The sequence below is a fragment of the Dendropsophus ebraccatus genome, chromosome 5 (genome assembly GCF_027789765.1).
Source record: "Dendropsophus ebraccatus isolate aDenEbr1 chromosome 5, aDenEbr1.pat, whole genome shotgun sequence".
Lineage (NCBI taxonomy): Eukaryota > Metazoa > Chordata > Amphibia > Anura > Hylidae > Dendropsophus > Dendropsophus ebraccatus.
In genome coordinates, this window is record NC_091458.1 from 69,242,152 (window position 1) to 69,268,713 (window position 26,562).

The 26,562-nt window shown below is 40.4% G+C and overlaps 1 protein-coding gene across 8 annotated transcripts in view; it reads left to right on the top strand.

The window, feature by feature from the left end:
- ENOX1 (ecto-NOX disulfide-thiol exchanger 1) overlaps positions 1–9,737 on the top strand; it is a 454,877-nt gene extending 445,140 nt beyond the window's left edge. For all 8 annotated transcript variants that reach the window (XM_069970542.1, XM_069970544.1, XM_069970543.1 and 5 more), the window contains 3 exons: positions 1,343–1,445; positions 3,165–3,250; positions 8,388–9,737. In XM_069970542.1, coding sequence (XP_069826643.1) covers positions 1,343–1,445; positions 3,165–3,250; positions 8,388–8,519 — 321 coding nt within the window. In that variant the 3' untranslated portion in view covers positions 8,520–9,737. The remainder of the gene's footprint in view (positions 1–1,342; positions 1,446–3,164; positions 3,251–8,387) is intronic.
- The last annotated feature ends 16,825 nt before the right edge of the window (positions 9,738–26,562 follow it).

A 26,562-nucleotide genomic window follows, 5' to 3' on the forward strand; every position in this document is an offset into this window, starting at 1 on the left:
AACTGACAGGGCAAAATTATAATGGAAAGATATGCCCAGTTTCTGTGTTTTCAACCCACTCCTGGTTTGGGATGAAAAACGACTAACCAAAAGACTGATATAAATACTATGTCTGAACCTAGCCTAAAGGGGTATAAGGCTGGGTTCTGGACGGTATTTAGAACCTACACAGAGAAAAGCTAAATTGGAAAGATTTGGAACAATTTTGGAGTTTTAGATCCACTTCTGGTTTTGGCAACAAATATTGGCAAAAATTTTACCAAAATACTGTGTGTGAACGCAACCTTAGACTGCGCTCAAACTGTATTTGTATTTACATTTAATGAATACGTTTATTACTATACAACTTATGCTAAACTGTATTGTTTTCCATTGAAGTAAATTATAAAATAAACATATATGTATTTTCTTGTTGGACACAATAGCACAGACTCCTAAGCTATTCTATGCATTAAAAAAAAAATAGAAACCACTGACACGTAAACCCAAAAGCACAGTGTGAACACACAAGTAAAGGCTCCTTGGACATTTAAGAGGATTGGCCATATCACTGGTTCCACAGCCAAATGAATGTTGCGCCGATCTGTTAGTGAAATAAAGAGCGAAGGGGCCTGGTTGCTGTACACTATGCCGCCCCTTACCACTATCCAGTGAGTAGGAGAGTTTGACGTTCTCTTGTAAAGGCCTGCGGCTTCCTTGATTTAGCTTGTCCTTCTTGGTGTTGCAGTTTCAATGTGGAGGAGTATATTATGTCCAGAAATTGTGGCCTGTTGCACTACTGGAACCTGTAGGACATGGAAAATATCCCCACTTTTTCCACAGAAAGCAGCACCCACTGTATAGACAGTGCATATTATGGCAGGGTTATTTCCCTACTTCTGTTGGAAGACTCTTCTTTCATGTATGCCCTAATAAATGTCTTATTTGCATACAATTTGCATTTCCACAATGGATGCGATGTTCTATTATTAATTTAATGAGTAAAAGCATTTCCAATCCAGAAATTCATTTTTTATATTTCAATTACACTTCCTTTCATTTTCTTCAAGCATAAATCTCCCTTATGTTTATGAGCCCGCTATTTCAGTTTAATTAAAGTAGCAAAACATTCACTGCCAATTCACAGCACCATGAAAGGTGGGTGCTGGAGCCAGACATCATTTACATCATCTCCTAAAGATTTAGAAACTTCAGCTAATAGTTTGTTTCAGCTCGTCTTTTATTTGGAGAACAGGGACGAGGAAACAGTCAACCAAATACTTGTACATGGTCTGAAACTTGCCAGAATAAGAGTCAAAGAACTGTTTAAAAGCTGTATTTTTTTTTTTCCTTGTACATGCAGGAAAACGGTACAGTCAATGTTGCTGTGTTCAACCATGATAAAGAAAAGGACTCTGAGAAACAAAGACAAGCTCTAAAATCGGAAAAAGAAGCCTTGCTCATAGGTAAGACAAGACCCAAGTACTGTCTTCTAATCCCATAAACACTGAACCTGCTTAACAATATAAGCCAACTATGTCCAACGGACCCATTGGCATATACGGGAGTCAATCAGGTTTAGGTGTGGTGTCTATCAATTTGATAAGAAAACTTCTGCAGCATTTCTTCCCATCAAATCTGACAAAATTATTTTAGGGGGCTCTGACAATAGTATAGAGAGAGCCAAAGGATAGTCCATTGATTTTTGGTTAGTGATCGGATGCCTGAAGAGTCTGCTAATCTGTTAAAATTGAAGAGGTAGAGATACAGCATAGCTAAATATGGACAAGCCACAGCACCTGGGTAAATAATAAAGGGGTCACTGTGCTTGTGGGAACACCTATGTTCCTTTTTTCTACTAATCGTTGGGGCTCCTAGGCAGTGGCATAACTAGAAATAGCTGGGCCCCATAGCAAAATTGTGATTGGGCCCCCTCCCGACTGACCAAACTGTGAAGTGTAGTCTTAACTGCAGTGCTTTCAGTTAAAGGGACATTTGCAGATTCCAGGAGGCCTGCTCAGCCAACTCCTACTGCAAAAGAAGACAGTTTAGGGGGTCCAGTGTATTGTTGGAGAAGGCCAGGGGGCCCCCTGATGCGGTGGGCCCTATGGCTGCTACAGCGGTAGTTACGCCCCTGCTCCTAGGGGTTTGACCCCCCCCCCCCCCCCCCCGTAATTAAATATTGATGTCCTATCCTTTAGACAAGCCATCACTGTTTACTCCGATAAATCCTTTTACGGCTCCTCCAATGTCCAACACTTTAGCCACATGCAATGACATTTTTGGTGAATTGAGACATCATTGTCAATTCACCTTCTCTCCTATTTGTACCCATATTCTTGGCTGTGGCTACTTACATGTCAGTTGTGTGTATGAATGCTTTCACATGGTTGCATGCACACCCCAGTCCCCTATAACATTATGAAGCTACTTAGAATGTCTCTTACATGCTGGGAATCTTGACAGTCCGTTAATATGATGGTTTATTTCAGTGAAGTGTAAGTAACTACATGATGGGGGACTGCACCTTCTTCACAGGTCTATTTAGCTGTAATGGGAATTAAACAGTTTTTATGACTATGAACAGTGTAATCAGTGAAACTTCAAGCCAATGTGTTTCGTGACACATCTTTATAAAATATTTTCTCGAGGGAACATCCGCACTAAAGAAAAATGATAATTCCCTCATTCTAGTAGCTGCAATTTTGTATTGGCAAATCAAGCATAAAATGGATGGTTAATAAGCTTCTAGCAGACTGAATTGGAAAAACACCATTCTACATTGTTTTATTGCAGTCACCTGGCTGCAGAATGTTTCACTCCTGTGAATTATTGGGTTTAGTAGAAGCAAATTTGGTCATGCCTGTGAAATATCTTTATGTTTAACTCTTTATCTGGGGTGTGAAGCCAACTGCACATAATATTCCAAGGTTATATTCAAATTTGCTGGAAATGTTATAAAACAAAGCAAAAATTGGCGGCCTGTGGCTCACCAGCTGTTCTTGCTGGGCTTCAAATACCAATGTGCCAATCCAGCTGGGGTCTTGTAGTGCTTTGTAACAGCTGAAAAGCCCTAGGTTGTTGTATTCTATGTAAATATCCACTAACAAATTGCCAACTTTTTCCACAGGGCGGTACATCATTACTACAGTATATACAAATTTACATTTTCTATTGACTTTCAGGTATCATTTCAACATTTTTAAATGTCCACCCATTCGGAGCCAATATAGAATACTTGTGGTCTTATCTTCAACAGCTGGACTCAAGGGTAATGCATCTTTTCTTTTCTAATTCTACAATCAATGAATTTTTATAATTAATTTTTGATGAGTGTAATATACTTCATTTCATTATCTACTTTGTTTTATTGTAGCAGATTTATTACTACCCCCTTTATCCAATCTCTCTAGTCACACTGTGGATTTCAACCATCATGTTTCTGGACTGTGAAGAGTGTTTCTATTTAATCATGGCTATGTTTTTCAAAAAGAAATTTTTCCTCCTTTAACAGTCAAATTGTAAACCTGAATCTTAAAATTTGCAAGTATTACAAAATATGAAGGGGTTGTTCAGGTTTACATTAATGGGTTTGATGTGTATTTCCAGAAACAGCTCAACATTTAAAAATTTAGTGGTATTCATTTGAGATACTGAGCTGAACTGTGATTCCTAACATATTTGTAAATCACTACCTTAACCAGAAATTATTACTTACTGTAAAAAATGGTCCACTGTCTACTGCCTGTTGTCAAGGAAAATCTGTCTTGATTAACAGCTAGATCAGAACAGAACACAGGAAGTGAGGATGGGGTCTATACTGCTGTATGTCGATACTGCTGTATGTCGACAGTGCTGCATTGTACTCTCCCCTCCCCCTGCCTTTATCTTGTCAGCTACAGCAGAAACAGTAGAAGCTCAATATAGAACAGAGGTATGTTATAAAAAGGAGCATTCCAACAAAAAATGCAAAACTATAAAAATATTTATTACAAGTTCCAAAAAGCAAAAAATATACAATGGCATAGAAACAAAACAGAATCCCTATACACTATTTAAAAACACTTAAAATATCCATGAGGGACCTGCACAATAAAAGGATCCCCCAAGCCTGCAACACGGTAAACAGTACACATTAAAGGAGATGTCCAGGGTCAAACAAAAGAGCCGGGAAGGAGATGGCTGAACATAACATGCACCTACCTCCCTGACTCCAGTGCTGTCCACTGCTCTGGTTCCCGTTCCCCCAACCATTTCCTTATCTGAGTGGGGACCTGGGTCATGACATGTCGGCCCCACTTATCAGCCAAGACAGGACCCTGCCATGGTCGCTGAATGGGGCTAACATATCATGACCCGGGTGCCCACTCAGACCAGGAAGTAACCAGGGGACCGGGAACCGGAGCGGGGGACAGCGGACCCCTGCACTGGAGTTGGAGAAGTAGGTGCATGTTGTTATGTTCAGCCTCCTCCTTTCCGCCTATGGCACTGTTCCCTGTACTGCTTTGCAGGAATAAACTGAAGAATTGTTGGGGAGATTGGATTGATCCAATCTTTTAGCCATTCATTTCTCTGTTGGGGAAAACCTATTTTCAAGGCATTGTTTTTCTCCAGGTGATACTACAGATAAGAGTTCACATCTAACAGTTATAAATTGTATAAAAGTAGGTGATTTTAAAGGGGTATTTCAGTGTGTAACATTTTGGTAGGGCTGGTGGAAAAAAGTTATAAAAAAAAAAAACTCTGCAACACCCACTCCACTGCTCTCTTGACCCTCACTGATTACCATTTCTGACTGCTTCAGAGCAGGACCTTCCCAATCAGCCAATTACTGGCCGCGGTGTTGGTAGTGTTCCATCTCTGCCATCCATTAGCTGAGCCAAGCAAGTCCTGCTAGGACATCTTATCTATGAAGCAGGGAGTATCAGTGAGCATTGGGGACCAGGAGCTCCAGGGGCCTTTCATGGGAAAGTATAACTAGTTTTTATTTTTACACCAGTTTTGCTAAATATATTAACAAGTATTATATCAGAATCCCCTTGAATACAATCAGTGTTACAATGTTTAGAATAAAGAATATTTTGTCTGTTTTGGCAACAGTAATATTCTTTCTAAACCTTTGGCCATAAATATAGATGTAAATGACAGGGAGCACTGGACGTGACAGGGAGCACAGGACGTGACATTCTTCCTTTGTACTGTATCAGTAATTGCTTGACTCTTAGAAAAATTGTGTTTTGCTCTTCGTTTTAATATCAACCATAATGAATTAATTTGCATTCATATAGATGTCACCTACATTTCCATGGATGTTCCACAGTTCAGTCATTTAGCGATTGTTAATAGACATTTAGAGTTAGGTGTTACTAATTTAACACTGTGGGAGGTTTCATCAAATGCAATTACAATGTTAATAGTTTTCAAGTAACATGAGAACGCCAACATAATACACTTGATGGTATAAACAGCCTATTCTAGCTCTAGGGTGATAATAAACAGGTTCAAAAAATGATTGCTAAATTACCATTAAAACAAAAAGCTATTGCACCAGGATCAGCCCACAACTAATTCAGTACTAGATAGGAGCTGCTCATTAACTAGAAAATTACCGTTACAGTAACACGGACATCCATGTCCCTGTGACACAGAGGTGGGGAAATCCGAATAAATAAACCACTCTAGAATCATGCAAAGTTTACCAGATATCCTAGTAGCTACTGTGTGAATAGTTGGTAATTCTGCTGCAGAACCAGTTACCATATACCTTTTAATAGCTGTCAGGTTAAGGCTGCATTCACACGTTCAGTGTTTTTCCCGGTCCGTGATTGTGGTCCGGCAGCTACCTCCGTGATCCGTGCAAAACAGTCAGTTTTTCATCCGTTTTGCATCCGTGTCCGTTTTTTTCACGGATCTGTGTTAAAGCATTTTAAATTACATTGATTACATCACATCCGTGTTTTTCACGGATGAACACGGATGTCACATCCGTGTACATCCGTGAAAAACACGGATCTCATTGATTTCTATGGGGAATCCTTTCCGTGCATCCGTTCCGAGTAATGACATGTCCTATTTTTTAACGGACCGGATCACGGATCCGTGAAATCACGGAACATCTGAATAGCCCAATAGAAAGCAATGGGCTGTAAAATTGTTCGTGAGCACGGACAACTCCCCGGAACGTGTGAATGCAGCCTAAGCGATCGCTATTGATCATGGCTAAACAGTTAAAACATGTGTGATAAATATTGTTTCACAGATACCTCCGCACACTTTTTAGTCTATATTGGGCTTTACAGTAGATCAATGACACCAAGGAAATGTTCTGAAAATATCCTGATAATTTTCTCTAAAGATTTATCATGGACAAAAGATATTTTGTCCTTGCAGCCCTTGCTTAAATTTATACATCAGGCTGGGTTCACACTGCGTTTTTGCAATCCGTTTTTTTTTTCATCCGTTTTTTGAAAAAAAAAAACGGATGCATTTGTGTGCATCCGTTTTTCTATTGACTTCCATTATAAAAAAACAAAAACAAATCAAAACGGATCTGTTTTTTTTTTTTACGGATGCAAAAACGTTGCCGACACTATTTTTTTTTTGTCCGTTAAAAAAAACGGATCCGTTAAACGGATTTCAAAAACGCAGTGTGAACTCACCCTTACCCGTCCAGGCTGCAGGGCTCCTCTTGCGGTCTTTTTCTCCCCCCGGGTCAGGTAATGTAAATCGTCAGCCGCCGGCCGCACACCGCTATTACACGTAGCGATGAGCGGTTGGCGCCCGACAATTATAGGTTCAAACCTATATCAACGATCAGCTGATGATCGTTGTCATCGGCTGATCGTTGTATTTATTACACAGATCGTTAATTTGGCCGATTATCGTTCCGTGTAATAGTACCCTAAGGGTCTATTTACACAAAGATTATCTGACAGATTATCTTCCAAAGATCTGAAGCCAAAGCCAGAAACAGATTATAAACAGAGACCAGGTCATAAAGGAAAGCCTGAGATTTGTCCTCTTTTCAAATCCATTCCTGGCTTTGGCTTCAAATTTTGGGCAGATAATCTGTCAGATAATCTTTCTGTGTAAATTAACCCTAATGCTACGTTTACACGGAACGATTATCGCGCAAATTTTCGCGATAACGATCAAATTCGAACGGTAATCGTACGTGTAAACGCGGCGAACAATCGAAAAATCGTTCATTTTGATCTTTTAACATGTTCATAAATCGTCGTTCGTAGTTCGCCAATCGTTCCGTGTAAACAGTCGTCGCGCGATAGTCCCGCTGCCACCGTCGCCGTCGCTCCCCCCACCCGCCGTCACTCCGATCGCCCCGCCATCGCTCCGATCGCCACCACCGCCACGGCCAAGAGCATACGTTACCTGCTCCGCGCAGCAGGTCTTCGAGATCCCCGACTCCCCTCTTAAGCGCATTGATTGGCTGAAGAGATGAGCAGGGAATTTCAAACGGCTCCTCTTCAGCCAATCAGTGCTCCTCTTCAGCACTGATTGGCTGAAGGGGAGCCGTTTCAAATTCCCGGCTCATCTCTTCAGCCATGGAGCCGGGGATGTCGGAAGACCTGCTGTGTGGAGCAGGTAACATATGCTCTTGGCTGCGGCGGTGGGGGCGATCGGAGCAGCGGGGGGGGGGGGGGTCGTTTGAAAAAAAAAAATCGTTACTTCGAAATTGTTAATCGTACAATCGGGCCAGTAATTGCCTCGTGTAAACTTAGCATTACTGCAGATCCACAATTATGGGCTAAACAACGGAATGTGTGAATGTAGCCTTAGGCCAGTTTCACACGTAGCGCATCGCAGTGGATTTCATGCTATGAATTCCACATTGAAATCCGCTGTGATACGCTGTAGTGTCATTCCCTATGGCTCTACATTCTCACAGCAGATTTTCATTCCGTTACAAGAATATAGCCCCTGCCCAGTTAACCCACCAGCTTCTGTGATAATACATTACCTGTCTACTTTTTCCAGAGCCGGAGAAGCAGATGGCAGCATGGACAGGTAATGTATTAGCCCGGCAGCGGTGGATTAACTGGGCAGGGGCTACATTCTGGCTGCAAACTGAAAATCTGCTGAGAGAATGTAGAGCCATAGGGAATGACACTACAGAGTATTGCAGTAAGTTTTGCTGCAGAACTAGCAGCATGAAATCCACTGTGATCCGGTACGTGTGAAACCTGCCTTAGAGTTGATCTTTGTGAGTGCTTTTTGAGAAAGAGACCCTGCTGTATGACATGTAAATGCCACGATAGAGCTTATTGAAAAGGGTTGTCTTTGAGACAAAACCTCCAAAAATAAGGGTTTCATGTAAAATAGTACAACAAAGTTATATTGTACTATCTGCTTTTTAATATTTTAAGGTTTTTTTCTCTTCATTTTTACAGATATCAGCTAATGAAATTGAGTCTTTGCTCATGAGGTTACCTCGAATGTTTAAACAAGAATTCACTGGTGTAGGAGCCACACTGGAAAAGAGATGGAAATTTTGTGCCTTCGAGGGAATCAAAACGACTTGACTGCGCATGATTCTAGAGACATTTAGCGAAATGCTGTAGCATGGCAGATCCAGAAGTATTCCTTAGGTAAAGGACATTTTGCAAGGCCGATGAACTTGAACTTTAGTTACATCTGTGATGTGCTCTTGTGAGTGAAGATGTCATTGTGCACCAGTCCCTCAGCTTTTGTTTCTGAATTGTGATAGAACTCTTTGCTGTAATGGTAATTACATCGGATGTTTCATTTAAACCTAGGTAGCTCTGAAAGTGTGTAATTCTGTATTAATGGTTACATAGGAGAGTTAGAAAGACAAGCAACTACTGAAAATTATTTACACAATAGACTATTAGAATATAGACCAAGTTAATGGTTTTAACCTCCCGCAGGAGGGTTTATTTAAAATTGGTGCAACTTGGGACTTGGCTTGAACAATAACACATAGACATAGATATTTAGGACAGGTAAACGGGAAAAAAAATTACAGTTTTAAGCAACCTGTTGCTTATCAGATGTTACTAAATACAATATTTCATCCATCCATCCACCACACTGAACATGAGAATTCAATGTCAGATGAGTTACAGGATGTCTACCTCTGGCTTTCAGAGAAGATACTTGAAGTCTACCTTGCTGAAATGCACCTGCTTGTGTTGGTCCTTTATACTTTTATGTTTATTTTGTATACAATATGAGTCATTATGTATCAGAATATCCCATTATTGGTTTTGGGCAGCCACTTTGTATTTTTGTAAGGCCTATATCCGGCAGAAAATCAGAACAATAGTGTTCCTTCAAAGGAGAAAGAGAAGTCCATAGTTTTGGCCTGCATACAAAGCAAATGTAATAGGTTAGGATAGCGGCTAACGTGCCCCCTGTAGCCCAGCCCAAGTCCCTTCAGATTTAAACATTTGCCCAAACTTACAGACCAGTGATTTAGCATATTCAAGTCAGATTTTTTTTTAAAAAGATTTTTAATCTTCGTGTTTCTGATCAACTACAGCATGTTTTAGTATTGCCAGGAGAGATTAAACAGTGTAAGCCTACTCCATGAAAAGGAATCTAAATTATTATTTTTCTAATAGAAACCACAGTTCAGAGTTAGACAGCATATTCTGTAAATGTATCTCCCTTATGTAAATATTGAGCAAAATATTGTATGTTTTTTTCTGTATTGGTATGTAATATATTCCGATATATGCATCAGAACAAATATTCAATTGCATTAACAAATTTTATATTAAATACTTGAAAATAAAATGTTTTCCAATAAATATTATTGTACCTACAATATCTTTTTCATGTATTTGTCTTTACTGTAATATTAGTTTCTTACAAAGGTGTAAAATAACAGTGTTAACTATATATCTGGAAATGAAACTAACTAAAAATTCTCAATCTATATACATGAGTAGGGCTAAAAAAAAATGGTGGAAAGGGCACCATAGGGTGATAACATAAACAACAGATTGTAGGTCGAACAAGTTGATAATAAAACTGCTCACCTGATGGTGTTGTGCTAAGAACACAACACCTGTATGCACTGTGAAGAGAGAGGTAGTAGCCAGGCTCCAAGGGTAGATGCTGAGATCCCAAGCCAGGAGATCAGGGAATGGAGAATGGTAGATGAAGTGTCGGATCCTCAGGGTAGGCGGGGACCACAGGAGCCAGAATGACGGCGCTTCACGGCTTCAGGTTTAATGACGTAAAACGATTAATTTTAATGGTCTCATAAACAACGCGTTTCGAGGCATAAATTGCCCCTTTGTCAAGTAGGAGAGACACTATGGAATACGCACTGATGAATTCCGTCAGATTCCTTCGCTAGTACCCACTCACGGCCGCATGCCTCTCCGCCAGTGCCATAGACACCATTCTATGCATGGGCGGATTTCGCATTCCACCAAATAAACTGACATGTCAATTCTTTTGGCAGATAGCAGAATCTGCCCGCCCATAGAATGGTGTCTATGGAGCCGGCAGAAAGGCATGCGGCCATGAGCGGGTACTAGGGACTGATTCTGTAGACTGAACCCACCCTATAAAAGAAGTGAAGCGCTTTGTTAGCTCAGCAGTTGGACTGTCAGACGGCTGCTTTTAAAGTCCATGCAGCTGCATGTTGCTACTCCCAGGTGTCTGGGAGAAGTTTCCCAGGACTGGATCCAGCTTTATCAGTTTCCCAGAACTGGATTCAGCTTTTCCAGGCACCTAGAGCAGAACAGCACAAAGGCAGCAGGCTGACAAACCGACTACCAATTAATCATGTTTAGACAGAATACTTTGGGGGAGGGGTTCTGTTTATATATACCCAAATTCTAAATGGGTGGTAACTGGTGCTATTAGCTTGAAAGCTGTGCTATTAGCCAGTTAGATGTCTCCCAATTGATCTGCCCCTTCATGCTTCCATGTATTACAGTAAATTGCAACTTTTTTATTTGCATATCAATTACGAACAGCCGCCAGTGTAGAAAATATATATATTGTTGTTTCAATGCCATGGCATTTTAATATAAGTAATGTGATGATTAGAAAGGCTGGAAAGTCCCTAAATCTCCAAAATAGGTCAAGCACGCAATAGTCTTGATATAAATAAAAGCTCAAGCAACTTGGTATAAAGCCAAGCATCATCCTAGTATTTACATAATCTTGGCCTGTAAGTGAACACAAGGTCAAAAATAATATCTTTTTTAGCCTATATCTCTCAACAGTTGCCACCGCAAATTTAATATAGAATGTAATAAGAATGAAAAAAATTAATTTACAGCCTTTACTAGCTTGCCACCAATCTTTCAGTTCAGCGGGTCTAGCAATGCATGTAATGGGCTTGAGCTAGAGATTTTCCTGCTTGGCAAAAGATATTTTTTCTCAAGCTGCTAGCAGAGTTATCAAATGCCCATTCTGAGCTTTCCATCCAGATGAACAAACTTCAGATGGCATTCTCCTTGAATTCACATGATATTAATGCTAATATAGACACATGGATTTTTTTTTATAGTGCATATAAGGTCAAACAAATCTTATGAGACACCAAAACTCCCAGTTACTGTGATCTTTCATACACTGATTCAGTCCCAATGATTAGACTGCAGTAAATGATATTCCAGTACACTATACAGTCAAAAGTATTTTGACATTTTGACAATCTTCCTTACTTCTTTATTAAAGGGGTTGTCCAGCGAAAATCTTTTTCTTTCAATTCAACTGCTGTCATAAAATTATATAGATTTGTAATTTACTTCTATTAAAAAATCTCAAGTCTTCCCATACTTATAAGCTGCTGTATATCCTGCAGGAAATGTTGTTTTATTTTCAGTCTGACACAGTGCTCTCTGCTGACATCTCTGGCCGAGACAGAAACTGTCCAGAGCAAGAGCGGTTTTCTATGAGGATTCATAGAAAATCGAGACAGAGTTCCTGTCTTGGCCAGAGATGTCAGCAGAGAGCAGTGTCAGACTGAAAATAAAACATTTCCTGCAGGACATAAAGCAGGAGTTTGAGTGTCTTAACCACAACCATTTATACATGTGTAAAATCAAGTAAACAGTCTTGCAAACACTGATGATAGTAGGGGTCATAGTGAATAGCCCAGTGACAGGGCACTGTGCTCAAATGCCACTTCTTGAAAATTTTGGGTCATTAAGCACAACAATGGCGTTAAAAAAATCAGTGAACAAGGTAGATGAGGTAGCAGTTAAACTTAAGCCTGACAAGGTTGGCCCTTAGAAAAATTGGATGTTGGGTCAGCGTTTGGTTAAGAATAGAAACTGGAGGAGAAGAGGATACATGAAGAATTTTCATGTAGACACCTTGCTAGAGGGTGTGGAGCATAGTGGAGGTGAAGGGGTGGGTGTAGGGCGGGAGGCGCTTGTGCCTGGGGCCTGGGCAGGGGGACTGACAGAGCCAGCACGTGACACAGGGGAAGGAGCAGGTGTGCGACTTGCAGTCACTGAACGGCCTTGGTTCCACTGAGTGGGGTGTTTAGCACTCATATGCCTGCGCAATCTGGTAGTGGTTAGGCTGGTAGTGGTGGCTCCCCTGCTGATCCTGGTGTGGCACAGGTTGCACACTACAGTCTGTCAGTCATCCGCAGTTTCTTCAAAGAACCTCCAGACTTGCGAACATCTAGTCCTGGAGTTTGACTACGTGAAACAGTTGCTACTTGCTCTGGCCCTGCTTCTCCCTCTGTCCACCCCTTTTCTTCCAACCGGTCCTGCGGGTGAACTTGCCTCCCCCTCAGAAGCACTGTCTTCACTAGGCTAATCCACCCAGCCCGGGTCAGTCACCTCATCCACCAGATTTTCCTCCAATTCCTCACTCTGCTCCCCACTTTGACTTACAGCCATGAAAACAACGTCACTGTCTGCCAACCGGGTCTCATCGTCATCATCAGACACCTCTTCAAACACCACTTGCAAGCCCCCACTCTCATCACCCACTGACTGCATGAGCTGCATAGTTTGGGCATCGGGACAGATCGACTGCTCCGCTTGCTCAGACTCAGGGAAGGGTCCAGAAAAGAGTTCCTGGGAGCATGGTGGATCTGAATTCCAACTCTTCCTGGAAGGGCCAGGCTGTGGGAAAGGAGGTTGAGCTGCTGGAGCAAGGGTTCCACTCCCTTGGCTAGCGTGGGTGGACTGCGTGGAAGACTGGGTGGTGGATAAGTTACTGGACACATTATCCGCTATCCACGTTATCACCTGTTCACACTGCTGCAGTTTCAATAGCGGTGTACCATGAGACCCCGTAAGTTGCAAGAAGAAGCTAGGGCGTGAATGTGTGCCACTGCTCCCTCCTCAACAGGTGCTGTCACCCTGCCCAGAACCACTGCATCACTTGGAACCATTTTATGGGCACTGCACAGTGAAGACTGAGATAGCTGCACTACAAATCACAGCAAGCCAAGAAAATATATTTCTCAGACTACTTTTGGAGGTAGTCGTATAGAGTCTGTGTATAAGTAGTGCTATATGGTTTATGCCACCTCTTACACAGGACAATGAGCAGTGAGGTTGGATCTGGCTGCACTAACAATGAAAGAAACCCTGCAGACTGGCTGCAGATGACAAAAGATACTGGTCAGACTAGTTTTTGGAGGTTGTCGTATAGAGTCTTTGTGTAAGTGGTGCTATATGGTGTATGCCACCTCTTACACAGGTCAATGAGCAGTGAGGTTCTATGCAGCTGTACTGCATGCACCACCTGCTGTCCCCTTTCTGCCAGCAGTCGATCACCACAGTGTGCAGCTAAGATCGTGGTAGGTGCACTGCAAGTCCCAGCCAGCAGTCTAGAGTACTCTAAAATAAATAAAAATGTTAAGCCCTTACACGGGCTGTTGCGTTCTTTGACTAGTGTCCCTGCCTACAGGAATGCTAATTCCCTCCCTAACAATCAGCAGCTCTGTCCCTAATCTCTACCAGCATGCATGTGAGGCGAGCACCGCCTTGCCAGATTTTTATATGCCCGGGTCATCTGATCTGGCCATCCAATCGACATGTATGGGTCCCACGTCATTGCACAATGTACCTAAGAGTCTCCAGCATGTTGATTGGCTGAGAAATTTCGGCCAAACTTGCAGGAAAAGAATAATGCCATTTTCTCGAGTATCGCGAGATGCTCGTGCGAGCAACAAGTACCTTCGAGTACCTTAATACTCGAACGAGTACCAAGCTCGGACTAGCATGCTCGCTCATCTCCAGTAAACAATAAAGTCCATAGCATAACAAAGACAAAATGTGTACAGACTAGAAACCTGAATCTTTAAATAAAGGCCAAAAAGAGGAGATTTTAATCTCCCCCCCCCCCCCCCCCAAAAAAAAATAAATAAATATTTTTTTGTTGCTATAATTCATGGCTCTCAGGGCAACTTATTATATAGCATTTTTTCATTTGTGACATATTATAGGCTTGTTTACATCTAGCGCTCTGGCCATTCAGGATATCACTGCATCTTAAATTATGGTGCAAAGAGTCTTGTCACAGATAAGTGTTCAGTTAAATGCAGCCAGCACACGGACCAAATATCATGAGCTGCACACAGCCAAACAAAATAACAGCAAAATGGATGAGATTTTGACAAAGCTTCTCCCCACAATTAAGAAGTTTCCCCCCTAAATTGACCTGTATAAAAATGGTGTTATTCAATCCACATGATGCATATAGGACTTACTGATTATTTAGTTATAATGTTATTGTGAGATCAGTTATCATCGCACCAAACTGTGTATCTTTTTTTTTTCTATTCAATCTGAGTATCTTCCTGAGGTCAGACACCGTTCCCTCGACTTTTATTTCTGAACTTTCAGTGTAGGACAACTACCAATGTCACAAAACAGGTGGCGTCATTATGCAGATGTGTACAAATAAGACCTTGCTTTTCTGCATTGTGCCATCTCCGACAGGGCAGTGAGGTGATTGTTAGACAAAAGGACACCTTTCCCAAATACAAACGAGATAATTTGTGCAGCGAAGTGTTCATGTTAATAGTTACACATGCAAATGACTTAGGTAATTGAAATAATTATAGACTTGTTGAGGTAGTAAAATTGAGCTTGCACGGGTCAAAAATCTGATAAAAAGCCCCAGTAAACAGAATTTTGATGTGTTTATACTCCTCACAAAGATACTTGTTTCTCATAATACAAATGTGTGCAGTATAATTAGATCAGCTGGGCACATGGTAAGAATTTAAATGGCAGACATTATATGGTAATGACTGAAGCTCTATTACAATGTCACATTTTCAGTACTGGAATTAATGTTCGGTCAGTGTTTCTCTATAAAGCTTAATTTTCAAGGATTTATAAGGAAACAACACAGGACATTAATTCTGGGGTAAATCTTGGCACAGTGCCTTCCTACCTATCCGACAAGTGTTTTCAAGATGCTTAGTGAGAATGTTCCTCTTTTTTTTACCTCATTAAATCGAGAAAGCAAATTATAATTTTGAGACATTCCAATCTACTTAGAATTATACAATCGTAGCACTTATGTCTATCTGAGGAGAGCAATGTTGGCGGTTTAAAAGTACTATTTAATGATGCCTTAAGACTAAGGATGTAAATGAAGTCAATACTGTATGGTAATTTTTTTGGCGCTCGTACATTTTAACAGCTGTTAAAAGTATGAAGTTTTACATTGAAAGCAAATCTCTTCAGATGCATTTATATTATTGTGTATATGTCCATTCTTTCTATCTATGTAAGAGAAACCAGTTAGACTGGTTTAGGCAACCCATAAGAACCAATTCCATAATCAACTACACCTAAAAATTCTAGATTCTGTTGTCAGAAGATCAATATCCAAACCATAGGTTTCTGGATGATTATGCTATTAACTCAACACCTACCAATACATCCAGAATCAATAAAGAAATCACATGAAGATTTAGATATATATGCCCAAAACTTTATTGAAAACATCGCAAGAAAAAAGGGGGAAAGGAAAGATATTAAAATCAAAACCTGGGAGGTGGGAGACCATACAGGAGGACAGGTATATGTTAACAATAAAGTGCAAGTGCAAATATTAGGTATAAATACAATAACTCATTACAGCCAGGTTGTAAACCAAAATTTGTATATAAAGTGCAAGTGCTAAAGTATGTAAACCACAGGCTGTATAAGCTAAATGTTCACCATATGTAGGCACATGCACATAAACAAAGTTACCCGGGGATAGAATCCCTAAAGCCTCAGGCCTCCCACCTCACACTCCAACGTTGTTTCGCTGTACCGCTTCCTCAGGGAGGAACCTGGCTGTAATGAGTTATTGTATTTATACCTAATATTTGCAATTGCACTTTATTGTTAACATATACCTGTCCTCCTGTATGGTCTCCCACCTCCCAAGTTTTGATTTTAATATCTTTCCTTTCCCCCTTTTTTCTTGCAATGTTTTCAATAAAGTTTTGGGCATATATATCTAAATCTTCATGTGATTTCTTTATTGATTCTGGATGTATTGGTAGGTGTTGATTCAATTCCATAATCAGTGCTTGGAGGCAGGAGTGGATAGGCACCAGTCTTCTCCATCACCAACCCTACTAGGCCCCACAGTTTCAGCTTGGCCAGATTCTATGGTTTAAATACCATATCCAAATCGTGCTGGTCAGCTACTACTGACACTTTAGTCAAGCAACATATTAAGTTAAATATTGCCTAGATTATAGGCAGCATGAGATATGTTCTTTTCTTCTAATCTGTTTCTATTTTCTGACTTTTTTTTCCATACACTTTTATGGGGGCTGCCATCTTGCCTAAGCCGTTTTAACTTTACAGCAAGTATCATTTATTTAGAAGACAATAGACAGACCCTGTCCCTCTAGAGATGAATGTGAAGCATAAAGGGCCTTTTACACAGGTAGATTACAGTTGGAAGCATTGCTAGAAACACTCCTTTGAACCATAATCGGCCTATATGAAAGTGACAGCGATCAGCCGAGGATCTGGCGTTTTCCCACTTCTCAGCTGATCGCTATCACTTTCACATGGGCTGATCATCTTTTGGATAGCAGCAGAATTTATTGCTATCAGCTGCACATATCCCTGTGTAAACTGACAGCAAAGATATGCATATATCTATTGCTGTCGATATCTAAATCACACAAACAGTGCATACATACCTTCAGCACTGCGGTGTGATCTGGCATTCTGCTCTCCGGCTCTCCTGTCCCACTCTTTGGTCACCGCCTCCTCCAGAATGAATAACAGCCAAAGGAGGAGGGGGACAAAGATCATTCATGCGGCCAAGCTACTTGATTAATTGCACCGTGTAAAAGCACTGATCTCAGGGCAGGCATCAGCACAGGGCTTACCTGGGCAAGTACCGGAGACACAGTAGAACCTGCACAGAGAGAGAAAAGGGTGAAGGACCTGATCACATGACCCACAGGCCCTCAACCTCACAGCCTGACAGATAGGAAGAGGGAGAAGACTGAGCTATAAGTGCTGTGTGTCAGTCACTCAGTAACGTGTGTCAGTCAGGGTCCTATGCCATGAAGCAATTTTTCAACGATAAACGTTCTCGAAAGACCTGAAATCGTTCACTCAATTACACAGAATGATGATCATTACTTATGATAGTTCTTGCGGTCGTAATGTCTTCGATACTGCGTTCGTTGCTACTGCAAATGACCAAACAACGTTTTATTGCATGCGAACAATTTGCAAACAATCAATGATAAAAATAGGTCCAAATTCTATCAAACAACCAACGATTTCTCATTGGTTGTTTAATTGTTGTCTGCTATTACACTAAACGATTATTGTTGTTAAAATCTGAATGATCTAACGATTTTTCGACCGATAATTCTCCTGTGTAACACCACCCTTAGTGTGTATGTCAGTGGTGTCTCAAGTGATTGTGCATAGTGGATGGATGAGGGGACCACTGAAGCAAGCGAGCGCCGACCTGTCAGGTAGAAAATGCCATTACTATGATTGGTGGGGGTCCAAGCTCTGCAAGTCCTGCTGACTCTGAGAATGCTGTTGTCGCAGCCAAGTTTCATATCAGTACCTTCGCTGTTTTAGGCTGGGTTCACACTACGTATATTTCAGTCAGTATTGTGGTCCTCATATTGCAACCAACTAGGAGTGGATTGAAAACACAGAAAGGCTCTGTTCACACAATATTGAAATTGAGTGGATGGCCGCCATTTAATGGCAAATATTTGCTGTTATTTTAGAACAACGGCTGTTATATTGAAATAATGGCCGTTATTTACTGTTATATGGCGGCCATCCATTCAGTTTCATCATTGTGTGAACAGATCCTTTCTGTGTTTTTAATCCACTCCTGGTTTGGTTTGCAATATGAGGACCACAATACTGACTGAAATATATGTAGTGTGAACCCAGCCTAAAATTACACAGCAGCATTCTTGGCCTACCAATTGTGCAGGGAACTACAACCAACCCATTCTCAACAATATGCCAGCAATTTATGAGATGGATATAACATCTTAAAGGGGTAGTTCACAATTTTTTTTTATTTCATATCAACTAGTCCCAGAACGTTACAGAGATTTGTAATTTACTTCTATTTAAAAAAAATCTCAAATCTTCCAGTACTTATGAGCTGCTGTATGTCCTGCCGGAAGTGGTATTCTTTCCAGTCTGGAGGGCAGGAGAAGTTTTCTATGGGCAGAGGTGGCAGCAGAGAACACTCTGTCAGACTTTCTTTAAAAGAAGTTACTTACAAATCTCTGACACTTTCTGTCACCAGTTGATTTGAATTTTTTTTTTGTGAGCTACCTCATTAAGATGGATGAATTTATTTTACTATTGTAAAGACTTGCTTAAAAATTATACATATCTATACAAATTATATATATATATATATATATATATATATATATATATATATATATATATATATATAGATAGTATAGGGATATATATCTATATACATACATATATACAGTCTTTTTGTATCTTTGAGCAGCACTACATAGTAATTTAAGGGTGCCCGCAGGTACAATAGTCTTGACCAAGACCTCCACAATATACTCCAAAGGATCGCCCACAGCACTCCAGGTAAGTGGCAAAATAAACATACTTTATTTCATGGTGATGCAGCACAGCAAACTAGTCAAGTGCGACGTCCGTCGGCTTTTTCAAGTGTGACTTTCAAATAACAGGTGCATTAATTAGTGCTTTAACATGATTGCTTGTCAAACCCTAAATATAATGAATTTGTTTGCACCAAACAGAGTGTAAATACAATCGTGTATAATATGTACATAGGTGAATAGTGTACAGTGACTAAGATAAAGCTTGAGCCGGGCGGCAAATTACATAGATCATAGATTTTTTAATTCACAGTAGTTCAGGCTAACCACCACCGTCCATAGAAACGACTGGATACACCTACTAGATGACGTCCATCATGACTATAAGTTCAGCGTACGCAAGCGCATTGCTGCCAAGGTTCGGGATGCAGATCAGTGGTGGTGAGCCTGAACTACTGTGAATTGAACTACATTATTCTTTTAATTATGACCTGATCTATGTAATCTGCCGCCCGGCTCAAGCTTGATCTTAGTCACTGTACACTATTCACCTATGTACATATTATACACGATCGTATATACACTCTGCTTGTCAAACCCTAACTATAATGAATTTGTGTGCACCAATCATGTTAAAGCACTAATTAATGCACCTGTATAAGAAGGTCTGTTGCTATTTGAAAGTCACGCTTGAAAAAGACGACGGAGGTCGTTGAAACGTTGCACTTGACTTGTTTGCTGTGCTGCATCATCGTGAAATAAAGTATGTCTATTTTACCACTTACTGAGTGCTGTGGGTGATCCTTTGGAGTAATATATATATATATATATATATATATATATATCCCCTATACAGTGCCTATGTTATAATGAAGTAGATATAACATGTGTTATATAAGATATACATGGGCTAAGTCTGTGTATATTATTCCTATGGGGTAGAAAGACATGGGGAGATACTATGTAGACATTGTGCACTTGTGTATAATGACTGCATATAATCTATAGACACACGCTTATACATATGTTATCTAGTTGATGAATGCATTGTGTAGGGGCCTGTGATGTAGATATACCTAAGTGAGTGCTCTACCTAGCATTATGCGCACTATATGAGAACATATTAACACAAACTGGGTAAAAGTTAAAGTCCAGGTTAGGGACAGAGTATGGCAACATCATGGACTATAGAAGGCATTAACAATCACGAAGGACTTGTTGCCTAGCAACACTTTATGTGGAAGTTTAAAGAAACCTCTTTGGTCGCCATTTCACCTGTCTTCCTCTGAAAATTATCTTTTGTACGTATTTGTGTCATGGAAAGGGAAAATTCTGCTGAATACACTCAGTGTTAGACAGGTATTGTTGACGTGACATAAGAGAATTACTTACAATGCAAAAATTGTATAAGGCAACCAAGACGAAGAGGAACTTCACAATATAATATTGTACAAGTGCAAAAGAAAAGCTCGAAGGAGATAAAAATGTTAGACTCATCGGCACCAGACATCTACGTGACTAAAAAGGGGACACATATTTTGACAATGATATTAAAGGAATTGTGTCATTAAGAAAAATAGGTCTAAATTGCGACATTATGTCAAATTAAATATATTTTAAGTTACAAGCATTTCCAAAACTGTACTGTACTGTATGAGAGATATAGACTTACTAATCCCGATGTGCCTGCATTGTTTTGATCTGTTGCCCTTGGTTACGACCCACTAAGGTGGGCGGGCCAGTCATGCACAGTTCAGCTGCAGTCTCTAAGGGCCCTATTACACGGGACGACTATCGTGCGAAAAATCGTTATATCGTTCGAATTTAAACTATAATCGTTCTGTGTAATTGTAGGCAACGATCGCAAAATCGTTCGTATGTTGTTGATAGTTGATCTAGATCTGAACCTAAAAGTATTGTTAATGATTCGCTTATCATTCGCTGTAATTCCACATTTGTTCGCTCAAGTTTTTCATTTGTTCACTAATCGTTCAGTGTAATAGCACATTGTTCATTGCTGGGATCAGAAGGAATAAACGATCATAGTAACAATCGCAATAATGATCGTAGTAACAATCATAACTACCGACCATCGTTCTGTCTAATATGGTGAACAATTTCAGGTTAATGATAAACAATCTCTTTTGCGATCGTTTATTGTTAGTCGTTAATCGTTAAAAATCGCTCGGTGTAATAGGACCCTTGTAGTACTGGCAATTGGTCTCCACTTTGCCCTGAGGAAAGGATTGTGGGAGTGTGTGTGCACTGTTGCATGGCAACAGCAAGGTCACAGTTTAGAGAAAACCAGGAAATGATTAGGGTCATGGGGGAGAAAAGCAGTACAGTAATGTAAGATACTTTACTAAAAACTTAAAAAATAAAAAATATAGTATTCTGTCTACTGGGATATATGAAATGGACCTGTGTATGACAATGTCTTCTGCTGAAAACAGTGGTAGCAATAAAAGAGCAATCTCAATGCGAGAAAAACAAAACTCTCACAGACCTAAAATAAAGTTATATTGATCGTTAATGGAACTGACAGATATTGGACAAGCAGCTGCTTCCAGAAACCTTTCATCATCTTATGCTGATACCATGGGTACTAGATTTAATAATCTCATAGTGATCAATAGATCACAATATTAAGGTCTGCTTCTCATTTCTATACATGAGAGGGACGGTGCATGGATCATATAACACGGGTGCCCATTATTAAAACACACTGAGCCCTGAGGGTTTCATTTCACTGACATTTTAGAAAGGCTCAGATCTTGGCCAGAAATCTTTAGGCTTATAAGTATTCTATAAACATGGCTAAGATTTGCAATGTAAAACAATATATGTATGAGGAGTGGTGTTTACATATGGGGGCAATAAAGGATGCTAATAAATCACAAAGTAAAAAAAAAAATATATATATATATATAAATATATGTATATATATATATATATATATATATATATATATATATATATATATATATATATATATATATATATATATATAGTCAGATTTAATGGAGATTGATGCCGGTGCAACAATCTGGGGTCTCCCTATTACAGTAATGCTCAAAAATTTTAGAATTGTAATTGGAGAATGATGGTAGTCTAAAATACCTATAGCTCCTGACCTTTAATCTTATTGCAAATAATCACGAGCATCTGTTTGTCACAGGTTATTCTATTTTCTGGAATAGCATAAAATATGTGTGGTACATTTCACACATCATTCTTGATTTTTGTGTTGTACTTTATTAAAGGGGTACTCTGGTGAAAATCTTTCTCTTTCAAATTAACTGGTTTCAGAAAGTTATAAACACTCACCGGCCACTTTATTAGGTACACCATGCTAGTAACGGGTTGGACCCCCTTTTGCCTTCAGAACTGCCTCAATTCTTGGTGGCATAGATACAACAAGGTGCTGGAAGCATTCCTCAGAGATTTTGGTCCATATTGACATGATGGCATCACACAGTTGCCGCAGATTTGTCGGCTGCACATCCATGATGTGAATCTCCCGTTCCACCACATCCCAAAGATGCTCTATTGGATTGAGATCTGGTGACTGTGGAGGCCATTTGAGTACAGTGAACTCATTAACATGTTCAAGAAACCAGTCTGAGATGATTCTAGCTTTATGACACATTATCCTGCTGAAAGTAGCCATCAGATGTTGGGTACATTGTGGTCATAAAGGGATGGACATGGTCAGCAACAATACTCAGGTAGGCTGTGGCGTTGCAACGATGCTCAATTGGTACCAAGGGGCCCAAAGAAAATATTCCCCACACCATGACACCACCACCACCAGCCTGAACCGTTGATACAAGGCAGGATGGATCCATGCTTTCATGTTGTTGACGCCAAATTCTGACCCTACCATCCGAATGTCGCAGCAGAAATCGAGACTCATCAGACCAGGCAACGTTTTTCCAATCTTCTACTGTCCAATTTCGATGAGCTTGTGCAAATTGTAGCCTCAGTTTCCTGTTCTTAGCTGAAAGGAGTGGCACCCGGTGTGGTCTTCTGCTGCTGTAGCCCATCTGCCTCAAAGTTGGACGTACTGTGCGTTCAGAGATGCTCTTCTGCCTACCTTGGTTGTAACGGTTGGCTATTTGAGTCACTGTTGCCTTTCTATCAGCTCGAACCAGTCTGCCCATTCTCCTCTGACCTCTGGCATCAACAAGGCATTTCCGCCCACAGAACTGCCGCTCACTGGATGTTTTTTCTTTTTCGGACCAGTTTCTGAAATACTCAGACCAGCCCTTCTGGCACCAACAACCATGCCACGTTCAAAGGCCCTCAAATCACCTTTCTTCCCCATACTGATGCTCGGTTTGAACTGCAGGAGATTGTCTTGACCATGTCTACATGCCTAAATGCACTGAGTTGCCGCCATGTGATTGGCTGATTAGAAATTAAGTGGTAACCTGCAGTTGGACATGTATACCTAATAAAGTGGCCGGTGAGTGTAGATTGGTAATTTACTTCTATTTTAAAAATCTCCAGTCGTCCAGGACATATCAGCTGCTGTATGTCCTGCAGGAAGTAATGTATTATTTACAGTCTGGCATAGTGCTCTCTGCTGACACCTCTGTCCATGTCAGGCACTGTCCAGAGCAGGAGAGGTTTTCTATGGGAATTTGATACTGCTCCGGACAGTTCCTGACATGGACAGAGGTGGCAGCACGGAGTACTGTGTCAGACTGGAAAGAATACACCACTTCCTGCAGGACATACAGCAGCTGATAAGTACTGGAAGACTGGAGATTTTTAAATAGAAGTAAATTACAAATCTATATAACTTTTTGCAACCAGCTGATTTTCACCTGAGTATCCCTTTAATCTGGTTTGAACAACAAATCCTGATTACTATATAAGAGCTCAGCTCTCTTTTTTTTCTAATCTGTTTAATGTTTTCTGATTGTAATTTCTAATTTTAAGTATATTCAGATTTTTTTAAAATGTTGTTACATTATTATAGGAGTGTTCATCTTGCCTGAGCTGTTTTAAGATTATTTCGAGATATCCATTACAGCTTGTCCAGTGGACACATGCACAAAATTCTGCAGCAGGCCCTCTTTACTACCAAGGGAGAGTTTTCTAGTTATGATCTGTGACCTTTGCAGAGTTCATTTTACAGGGAGGAGGAGGCTGTGCTTTGAGCTTCAGCTTTTGTAAATGGTGTCTTCTCTATATACTGGTGTCACCTTTGACTGTAATCCAGTCTGTGATGATAAGGGGGGCACTATTGGAAAGTGATCTGTACAGAACAGGTGTTGGCTTAACTTAATGCTTAGTGGTCATAATAAAAATGGCAAGATTTTAAATTTATTTTAAAATATAAAATAGACATAAAGTTTGGGATTTAAAATATAAAATAGACCAAAAGTTTGGGTTTGCATGAACCGGAACGATCTGCATTTGAATCCTGCTGCCTTGAGAAGGTGGATGCAGCCTGGGGAGTGCCTGAAAAACATGCAGTATTTAAGCTGCATCCACCTTCTCTAGGCAGCATGATTCAAATGCCTATCAACTCTGTTCAGGTGTGTGGATATTGTGTGATATTTGTGGCATACCAAAATCACCCTACACAAAATACAACAGATTAGATGTGGATTTGCATCAAGCTCTACTACAATGCTGAAGTCAACCTGAAGGTACTACTCTTTTATGCTATAGGAACACTTTACTAAATCCATTACTGGCAAAGGGACCTCAACCATAAAAGGCTAACATGCCATTTGAACCCATGACATATATATCCTTAGGCTGGGTTCACACTGCGTTTTTGCAATCCGTTTAATGTACTGTATACGTTTTATGGAAAAAACGGATGCAGAAACGGATGCAATTGTGCGTCATCCATTTGGATCCGTTTTTCCATTGACTTCCATTGTAAAAAAAACCGAATCCCTTTTTTTTTTAACAGACACGAAAGTAGTGTTGACTACGTTTTTCTGTCCGTTAAAAGAAACAAATTAAAAATGGATACGCTGAACAGATTGCAAAAAAAACAGTGTGAACCCAGCCTAAGGAACCTGAAATAAATAATTTTTTTCTGCTTTTAAATGATCTCCAATGCCCAATGCTGTGACCATGCCTGGAATAAAAACGTTTCCACCAATAGAAAAAGAATTACAAGAAAGGGTGGGCATGTCGGTGGAATACATATATCTTTGAATGAGTGGAATGCTCCCCTTTTAAAAGCTGAATGTAATTTTGGTAATACCCATTTACGTTAAATAATGTATTAATGACTGTAAATGTTGCAGTGGCTGAATAGAGCTCTAGTCTGAGTCTAGATAGCAGCAGCAGCTGATGATGATGAGAAATTTCTGCCTTAACAGGTGTTAATCAATATTCTGTTCAGGTCACCAATTCTGATCTACATTAGAATCAATTAGGCAATTGGTTTTTGCTGCTAATTTGGCAGAAGCTGATTCCTTCTAATAGATTTCATGCAAACAGAAATCATTTTATTCCTGTTCAAACTCATTTTCAAGCAGTCCACTAAATGTCTAACATATCTGAATCCTATGTGCTTATATATGTCTTTTGTGCTGTAATAGCATAATTTAATAATAAACAGAAAATACTCCTACTTAAAGGGGTACTCTAAGCAAACATAAAAAGCAGATGTTTGGTGTAGATTCTGTAAACTGCCCATAGCAACCAATCACAGCTCAGCTTACAGGCCTGGTAAAATAAAAGTTGAGCTGTGATTGGTTGCTACAGGCAATTTAAACCAGTTTCTATTTTACACAGTTTCATAAATGGGCTAATGGGCTAAAAATCTGTCATACAGTTTACTTCAGATCCAAAGCCAATCGGCAAATACATTCCAGTGGATAAATGAGAATTTATTTGCCATGGGTTGCATCCAAGAAGGAGCAGAAAAATAGATGTGGCACTCAATCTATAAAACCTTCTTTATTATTATTTCAAACAGGGGCGTAGGGAGGGGGGGGCAGCTGCCCCGGGTGCAGAGATCAGGGGGGGTGTCAGCAAGCCCCTCAAATTGTATAGCAGAGTTGCTTACTACACAGTTTAGTTATATAGACAGAGCGATCAGCATGTCAGGGATCGCTCTGCCTATAAAACAAGCTTTCTCCTCCTGTTACGGGGTCAGAGAGGGGGAAGGAAGAGAGGGGACTCATGGCAAGAAAGAGGAGAGCGCTGATCTCCGCAGCAGCAGGAACTTATCTATCCATCCCCTCCCTGGCCTCTGCTAACAGAACAGGGAGGAAGGACGCACCACCTCCCCCAACTCGGCTTGCAGAGAGCTGCCTGCTGCTTGTACCCAGGAAATCTCTCTTTAGGGATGGTCTGAACCTGCCGAGGTTCAGGTTCGTATGAACCTGAACTCTCGGCAATGATTCCTGCTGTCTACGCGCTCCGTGGAGCGGGCGGATACAGCGGGAGGACCGCCTGGAAAACTGGGATACAGCCATAGCCATAGGCTGTATCCCAGTTTTCCAGGCGGTCCTCCCGCTGTACGGAGCGGCCAGATAGCGGGAATCTGATGCCGAGCATTCGGGTTCATACGAACCCAA